Raw genomic sequence first — 9,181 nt, 5'->3', positions numbered from 1 at the left:
ACTATGAAACAACATGTCCTGTCCAATGGTGCCAATGCCAACAGCATCAAAGCCATGTTTATAAATGGCATTTGCTTGAGCCAGAACACTGCCATTCATTCTTCTGTCCTTTCCAACAGATATGGAAGATCTGCTGAAGGCATCACTGATGGTAATATTCCAAAGCTTTCAGGTGTTTTCAATACATCATCCCAGTTTCACACCACAAAAAACAGGGTATGGATGACAATGGCCTGGTAGACAAGAAGCCTGCATTTGGGTCCTGATGTTATGATAACTGAAGATCCATTTTCAGAGATATGCAAAGGAAGCACTGGCAGATTTTATCTGGGGTTGTCTATATTTACTTTTTTGGGAAAGGTGGCTATCCAAGTAGGGGAAATGCTCCTTTCTCCATGGATTAACTTCTAATTGCAATAGGTAGGAGCAGTTGTTTGGTTTGGGGTGGGTTGGTAAAGTATCTTGGTTTTCATAAAAGTTGACACAAATCCAAGTATTTCATATGCTTCACAGCAGTCAAGAGCAACTCAGAGCTCTTCAGTTGAGTGCACACCTGTGACAATTGTCAGAGTACTGAAGATCAATAATGAAAACGTTGATTATCCTGGATTTGGAATGTAACTGGTTGGTGTTAAAGAGATTCCTGTCCATGCGATACTGGATGCTGACTCCAAATAAAAAGCTAATCAGCAATGAGACTCAGAAAACCTGTGATATAGATGGAAGGGTGTTGGTACAAATTGCACATTCTTCTTTTGATTCCAGTTTTAATAGTGATGGGGTCCATTTCCAAGCCATTGCGTAGGACAGCTTCTGTCATGTTGTCATTAAGGATTCTGCTGGTGGTAAAAAAAAAAAATGGCAGGCATCCCAATCTCAACAAGAGTTTCCACAGGCCCTCTCTGTCGATTGAATCAAAGGCCTCAGTCAAGTCAACGAAGGCCATGTAAGGATCTTGGTGTTGTTCACAGCATACCCCTGGCAGCTATCTAGCAACAAAGATCTACTGTACCTTCAAGTGGTTAGAATCCATACTGGGACTCAGGTAGAATGTCACCAATAAGGGAAGGGAGTCTATTGAGGAGAATGCAGGGAAGGATCTTCCCAACTATGAACAGAAGGACAATACCACAGTAACTGATGCAATCCGATGCGTCCTTCCTGAATATGGTAATGATTCTGGCATCTCTCAAGTCACTGGAAATCCATCCATGTTTCCAGATATAAGCTTTTTTCTACCTTATTTGTTTTAGGTGCTATTCCATAAAGACCATGTGCTTTGTTGATCATCATCTGCTTACTGGCTCTCAAGGCCTTTGGATAAATTGGTGGATTTGCAAGGTAGCCCTTAATGGGGTACTATGGAATGACTTTCAACAATATTATCTTTGACACTGGAGTCTTGGTTCAGGAGTTTTTCAGTGTTCCCTTCACAGTGCACTGACGGCAAAGCCATCTTCAAGTATTGTTCCACCCTACCTTCAGATGGATGGCTCCTTGTATGCTCTTCTGGTTGTGCAGAAGAAACCACGTATATCATGGTCACCAGCAAACTTTTGAATCTCTTTTGCTTTTTTCTCCCACCACTTGTTCTTTCACTCTCAAATTTTGCTCTAGATCATGTTCTGAACACCTTCTAAGAAAAATAATTCCATTTGAATTAATTTTCCCCACCCCTGCTTTTCCAAGTGTTCCTTTCCATAGCAAGTCCCTGTTCACTCTAGCACTGAAATCACCAAGAGCAATTATCTTATCTTCTTCATGGACAGATAACATAACTTGAAACAAAAGAAGAATTCTATTCCAACTTGACCATCATCTGCATGAAAAGGTATGTACTGATGACTGCTGCATGTCATATGTTGGTCATTTGGAGATGTAGGTTCCTAAGATGCTCATTCATGCCACCTAGGCAGGGCAGCACCTGAGTAACAATCTTGGCTTTGATAGATCCTGTGGAAATGTCCATCTTTTTCATCTTTTCCTTCCCAAAAAAAAAGTATAGCCACCACCACGCTGAACTGCTCCCTTCCTGCACATCTGGTCTCACTGAGTGCAGCAAAATCAGTATCAAATCATGCAAGTTCTCTTAGCTCAAGATTGGTCACTGTTAGTGTTGTCCACCAGAATGCAGACGTTCCAGGTTGTAAGCTTCATTACTTGATCTGGACCACAGATCAAGTGATCCCATTGGGCATAGTTTTCCAGTCGCATGAAATGACAGACTATGTTTATGACACCTTTTCTAGCCCCTTCCCCACATGGGTAAGCAGAGAAGATCCTAAATAGACCTGCTCAGTCATGACTGCCACTACCAAACTACACACCTGTCTGAGTTACAAGTATGAGTTACAATGACCATTGTGACTTGGGGATTCAGGTAATCACTACTATCTGCCCCTGCTGCCGTTTATCCAATGCCATAGGACTTGCAACTGAGGAAGATGCCTACACACCTTCTTTTAACATGGGAATGCCATTGTGCATTCACAATATGTTACTTTGAGAGAAGTAAGCATTACTCCAGTGGAAAGGAAAATCTAGACATTTCTATTCCACTTCAGTTTTTATACATCTTCACTGCCCTTGTGAATTATTTTCTTTATCTGCCTGCTCCACCACTGAGGACTTATTTTTATTTTTTGATTGCTATTAGTCTGGAATCTCACTCTTGATCTTGCCACCATAGGCGATTCCAGCAGGAGTACAAAACTCCAGTTGGCATTGCTCTCATGGTCACTGGTAGTACACAAACCTCTGTGCCATCAAGGTTATGATGCACTTAAATTCACATTATCATTAGCAGGCTACACATACAAACAACTCCTGAACTATAATATTAAGAGACAAAAAAAATTACGTTTTCTTCTAAAAGCAAATAGAAATGCATCATCTTAAAAAACACTATGTCTCTCTCTTCTTAAAGTAGATGCCAAGTCAGGTGCTGAACACATTCAATATAATCTTGGCCTGCCTTATTGGCAGAAAAAAAAAAAAAAAAAAGCATTCATGTTCAGATGACAAAACTCACTACAATTCCTTAGATGGGAGGGAAAACAAAAAAGCACCAAAAATAACATAACAAACATAAGACAATGAATGGTAGAGAGGCTAAAACAAAAGTTACTGAATGAAACTGAAAAGGAAAACATCAAGATGTCAAGAGGATGATATTTGGCCAGTCAGGGGAGGGAGACCCAAACAATTCATACAAGTCGTTGCTACATCATAAATAGGATTTAAAAAGAAAAAAAATTAGGAGTCTGTATTAATAAAGACTAATTAAAACTTGAACTTTACACAAATAATGTAATGTTTAAAGAACAATTATAAGTTTTAAACAAAAAAAAAAAAAATAGTATATAAACCCCTCAGGTCAACCTCTAACTGAAGAACATTCTATGTTAGCAGGTACTGCCAGCTATCCATTCTGAGGTGTTTCCACTACCCTGTGAATCACATGGTAGAGGCCAGGGCCAGAGATGAATACTACACTAAGTAGTCTGAATAGTAATGGCAGTTCCTAAGTCACTACTGTTTTCCCCCAAGAAGTCATATGAAGAGTTAAATTCTAGTCACTTGTGTACTTGAATGCATAGTCTGAAAGTTCTTAATTCTAAAGATTGCATAGCAGGAGGCTTTAGTGAGGAGGGAAAGATAGATTAAACAGAAAAGTTGATAGTGACCAGCATTACATCTTTTATTTATTATACAGCAGAGTTTAAGATTTATTATGAAGCATCATTAACAATCCTGTTTTCAGTACAAGGCATTTTTAGAAGTACAAAAGGAAGAGTTGGGTACCCAACTCTTTAGCAAAAAATAAAGAGAATAAGTAGTAAGTTTTAAAAGTTACCTTGGAGGTTTGTGGTATTGGCATAGGAAGTCAAATCTTTCATCCGGCACAGGTACCCGGCTCTCATTTGGATCAATAGTGCAGAAAGGAAAGTTTTCTGCTGCTGCCTGACTCTTCGTTAATACATTGAAGAATGTTGATTTCCTACATACAAAATGAAAACTCTCTTAATCCATTTTCAATTAGAAGCTTTAGAGAAAAAAAAAGGATGAAAAAACAAACAAACAAACAAACCCTCATTCAATCCAAGTTTCAGAAAGAGAAAGAACTTAAAATGTATTATTGTGTATAAGGTGTTCCCTTCTAGTACAAGACATCATCAAAAATACAGTGGAAAGACAGGTGTTCAAGCCCTGCTGAAACTCAATGGAGACCGGGCACCCAAATCCCATCTGCATCTTTGAAAATTTCCCCTAGATGTTAGAGCTGCATGTACACACCTCCCAAAAAAGATAGTAAACCAGAGGTATCAAGTTCTCTTTACATGCTGGGTCATATCCAGACCACAGAGCTCCTTCTGGGCCAGACCTATCCAGCAGCACACAGCAGCAGTGGCACCTTTGGTTTCAGCACAGGGCACAGCACAGCTCTGGTTCTGCACACATGCCCTTTGCCAGAGCCAGGACTGCTGCTGTTGTCATATAACTTGTCAAGCTGTCACTGTGACTCCAGCATGGGGTTGCAACAGGGCCAGTGGCAGAAGAGCTGGGGTTACAGCAGTGGTGATGAGACAAGTGGCCAAAGGGCAATCAGGGCTGTATCAGCCCTCACTTGCCCTCCTACCACCAACATCCACATCCAAGGCTCAGGGGCCCTGGATTCTATATCAGTTCACTTCTCTCAGCTATGTCCCCTAACTTCTAATGGCCTCCTGGTAACCTGGCAGACCAAGTCTGGGTCGGCAGACCACGTCTGACACCTCTGGAGTAAACAAAAAGCAAACACAGAAACATTTGTTGTAAAACTATACCTTTTTCCTAAAGTGTAAAATCAGTTTTCATGCTTGGCAGCTGTCATCTATTTTCTTATCTAAATGAAGTCATTCCACACTGACAAAATAGTTTATAGCAATGAGCAACAAGTTACCTTGCTTCTTACCTACCTTGGAATGTTTTAGATTTCAAGTGTACTTCACAGCAGTATTTATAAGTATTAAATAACAAAAAGAGTGAAAGAAAAAAAAATGGAAGGAAAACGAAAAGGAAGTAATGAAAATAAGAAACAAGTAATGGTTTCAGGACATTAAACAATTCCAAAAAATTAATCTTGTACGTATACTAATTTTTTTCTCTTTAAAGAACTAGACAGCATCTTAACCAACCTTCCCTTGCTATGCACACTAACCACCCATAAGCCTCCCACTTGTTGCATCAGAAAACTGAATAATATATTTTAGCTCAGGCCTAACAACGGAATATCTATCTATTGATCAGTTTGGAATGTTTAAATACCATGAGTCCCATCCAAACATCCAATTAAAAAAGTAGTAAAGGGATAGGAAGGGCTCCCAAAAAGTCTGGGGCAAGCCCAGCACTTTCTAAATATTGACACAGTGCTCCACAGTATAGTACTAGGGAGTACTATACAGGTAGGTGCACACCCCACCCACTCCACACGCACTACGTAAGAAACCAAAAGCAGAGCATACTCTTCTTAAGCATATACTTCTGGGACTGAAAAAAGGCTGAATAAATGTATTGTTTAAACAAGTTAATACACAGCACTTTCAACCTCAAAGCTGCCCAGCTCTCTTCAGTTTCAAGTCCTCTTATAGTAGATCTGAAGTTATTAGAAGCCTTGAAAATGAGAGAAGCTAGTCAGCTTGAAAAAGCAGTAAGAAAGAGACAAAAATACCAGCCATGAAACTGACTTGCTCCCTTCGTTTTCAAGGTACCTAGTAGCAGCTTTATACCAGCCACTTCCTTCACTAATTGTGTTTCAGTTAAAACAGTGATTTCCAAAGGATGTGCTGCAAGAGTGGTGAAAGTGTGTTGCAAAAAGAGGGCTGGATGGGGCCCTTGCTATGCTGGGACTGCACCAGCTCCACATGGTAGGATCAGGCCCACAGACCAGCAAGTGAAGTGAACCACCAAATTTTAAATATGGGAAAATAATGTGTCCCAGGTATCAAAAGTATAGGAAACATCCAGTTAAAAGGAGTACAATGAGTTACAAAGTAGACATTACAACTAGTATATAGTTAACCACAGCACAATTAATTTAAAAAGCCAACAGTGGAACTGAGATATGCTAGGCATATACCAGTGTTTTACGCACTTACCTGATACAGATAACTGAGGTTTGTTGGTATGCATGCAACAGGCCATAAATTGGGATGGGGTAATGTAAGCAAATTATATGCATACCAGACAAACAGGGTACACAATAGCATAGCCAGCTTAACATGGTACTGTCAATGTTCCTTCTGAGGGGCAAAGCTGATTGTTGTGTACCTAGTACCTCACTGAGCTAGCTGCACTGCTTCTGCACTTAACACAGGCACAGCACATCTCAGTACAGCACTTGCTAACACCACACTGGGTCAGTATAGGTAAGACGTGGTCTAATGGTTCATTTGCTATTATTGCATTTCTAATGCTAAAGACTCTAAGCTGTTGGTTGTGAAAAACCCCACCATCAAAAAAATAAATAAATCATTGTTTCTGAATGCACTGGAGTGTTAGTTGTACAATACAATTAGATGCAAGTTAACTTTGTTGCTGTATGCATCATACCTTTTTATTGTAAGATGCCCATCTACTTCAAAAATACTATGTTTTCAAAGAACAACAAACCTGCTATTATTTGTGACCTACATATTATTCTTTTTTCAGTTTGCTTACTCAGCGTACTTAACACTTTTTTTATTTAATCCAACGCAACTTTGTCTTGAGCCCTACAACACTATGAACAGGACAATGACAAACTCAGAAAAACAGCAAGAGAAGAGGCATGGGTACTGTCAGTATTTTTGGCACTGCTATTCTCAGACATGCCCCAAAATTGCTTCTAAACTAGAAGACCAACAGAAAAAAAAAATTATCTTCCTAAGCAAAGAAAAAAACCTTTGGTTTTCTCAACACTGCTTTGTCAGATTCAAGTTACTCATATTCTAAGAATGAATAGTGTATATTAAAAAGTTTACTTTCAACACTTAAGAAGCATTTAGAAGAACAGTATGAGACTACATTCATATTACACCAATAAAAGATGTTGTTCTATTCATATTGTTTAAGAGCCAAAGAGGATTTTTTTTTAACTTAGCATGACTACAAAGTATATACTGATAGCTTCATGCAAGCATTTACCCGTTAATGTTACCCTCAATTAATAATCTTATGCTTAACCTCCTATGAAGAACACAATGGTTTACAAAAAGCACACTAAAAGAAGCTCTATTATTATACTTTCTATAGTAATACTCTTAAATAATAAAACTTGCATAGTATTTTTCACTCAGCCATCACAGAAAGCTTTACCAAGGGGAGGGTAAATTTTCAGTGCTTATGACAACTGCAGTATTATTAGCCCTTTCCCCATCTACATGGCCTGTTGCTCTGTGGGCATAAGGCCCATGCTCCCAATGTTGTCAAAGAGGCCTATCTACACAGCCTACGGTGTCTATACATCCTAGTTTGGCCAGGATAGTCCTGGATTTCGTAGGCCAGCCTCAGACAGTTTGTCAAAATTTAAACAGAAGTCCCAGAATCGCAGAGGCGTACAGTATGGTTCAGAAGCAGGGAGGTGGAGTGGCATGGTGGGTGAGGCAGCTCCCTGCTGAACTGCGCTGACCTGCAGGTGGTGGGGGAAGTGCTCCACACGTCCCAGATTTCTTTATGGAGAGCTGTCCCTAGGATACAGCGAATCGGGGCAACTGCCCCGGGCCCCACACTTTGGAGGGGCCCCACAGAGCTGGATCCCCAGGGAGGCCATGGCCCCTCCTGCAGGGCCTGCCTGGAGCTGGAACTCCAGGCCCACACCAGGGAAGAAACACAGATACCCTTTCCCCAAGGGTACCACAGCCCCACACAGGCTGATCTGCCCCAGACCCAGACCCCCCTAGGGTCAGCTCTGCCCTTATGGTTACCCTAGCCATCCCTCTTCGTTGTATGATGACACATACACATGGGCAATTAAAAACCACAGTCAAGAGTTGACACTGCCATGTAATTCACTCCATGGCACAGGATGGCTCCTTACAGAATAGATTCTAGTTTTCTCTTCCCTAACATTTTCAGCAGGCTTCCACGAGGCTCCTGGAGTCCCTCATGCTGGCGTTCGTGCCATCAAGAGAGACCTATGAAGGAGAAACACAGCCCCTCTTTCAGTCCCGGCCCGCTTCCACCTGCAAATACCAGTGCTCACTTTCGAGCATCCTCCTGCTCCAGCCAAGGTGCTGGGCAGCTGCCTGTGGGCAAGCGGAGCCCAACCTGTCTAGTTTCACTCCCTACGGCTCCCTGCCCCATCCCATCTGCAGCTGCTAGAACCTGCCTGCGGGCGCCAGGAGGGGCCTGCCTGTCCCGACCCCGCTGCACAAACGCGGCGGCTCGGCGCCCGCCCCTACAGAGAGCCAGCCCCGGACACCTACCCGACGTTGGGCAGCCCGACGATGCCGACTTTCAGGGACGTCCCGAACCTGCCGATGATGGGGTGCGGCTTGGCCTCGTCCCCTCCCTTCTTCGGGGGCATCTGCAAGGGCAGAGCGCGACATGCTGAGCGGCTCCAGGTTGCGGACTCCCCCATCCCTCCCGCCCGGGCGCCGCCGGTACCTTCCTGGACGCCATGGCGGCCTCGCCGGGTGCATGGCCCCCTCCTTCCCTCCCTCCCCGCGCTGCCGCAGGGCTCCGGCCTGGCTCAGCTAAAGATAGCCGTGGCCCCCAGAGCGTAGATAGCTGGGCCGAAGAGCAAGGCGCCACCGCGCCCCGGCCCCGCCCATGCAACCGGCGCTGTCTGAGGCCTGTTCGGCGGCAAAGGGCCCCGCTGAGGTGGTGGCTCCCGCCCCCCCAGGGGCCGCGGCGGGCGCGCTCACCTTACGGGGAGGCGGGGGAGGCGCTGGCGCTGGCACTGGCACGGGCCCCTCGCACGCGGCCACGCTTCCCGCACGGCGGCCGGCGGAACAGGCGGAGCCCGCGGCCTCCCATTGGCCGGGGCCGCCCAAAGGGGAAAGGTCACGCGGAGCGCTGGGGCGGGGCTCACTCCTTCCCCCGCGCCGCGGGCACCGTTGGTACCGCACTGCCGCGGGTACTGTTAACGCGTGGGGCTCAGCACCGTCCTTTGAGATTTCCCGGTGCTGGAGCTGGCAGGAGTCCCGGTGCTGGTGACCTC

General features: G+C 44.0%; 1 protein-coding gene across 1 annotated transcript in view; it reads right to left on the bottom strand.

The window, feature by feature from the left end:
• The window catches only part of OLA1 (Obg like ATPase 1), a 170,373-nt gene extending 161,395 nt beyond the window's left edge, over positions 1-8,978 (bottom strand). Inside the window, exons 1-3 of the mRNA XM_019554127.1 lie at positions 8,886-8,978; positions 8,445-8,545; positions 3,857-4,000 (exon numbers count right to left, since the gene is read on the bottom strand). Coding sequence (XP_019409672.1) covers positions 3,857-4,000; positions 8,445-8,545 — 245 coding nt within the window. The 5' untranslated portion in view covers positions 8,886-8,978. The remainder of the gene's footprint in view (positions 1-3,856; positions 4,001-8,444; positions 8,546-8,885) is intronic.
• Between the last annotated feature and the right edge of the window lie 203 nt (positions 8,979-9,181).

This window comes from Crocodylus porosus, unplaced genomic scaffold, assembly GCF_001723895.1.
Source record: "Crocodylus porosus isolate Cpor-Errol unplaced genomic scaffold, CroPor_comp1, whole genome shotgun sequence".
In the NCBI taxonomy this organism is placed as follows: Eukaryota; Metazoa; Chordata; order Crocodylia; family Crocodylidae; genus Crocodylus; species Crocodylus porosus.
This window is presented reverse-complemented; position numbering and strand designations above follow the sequence as displayed.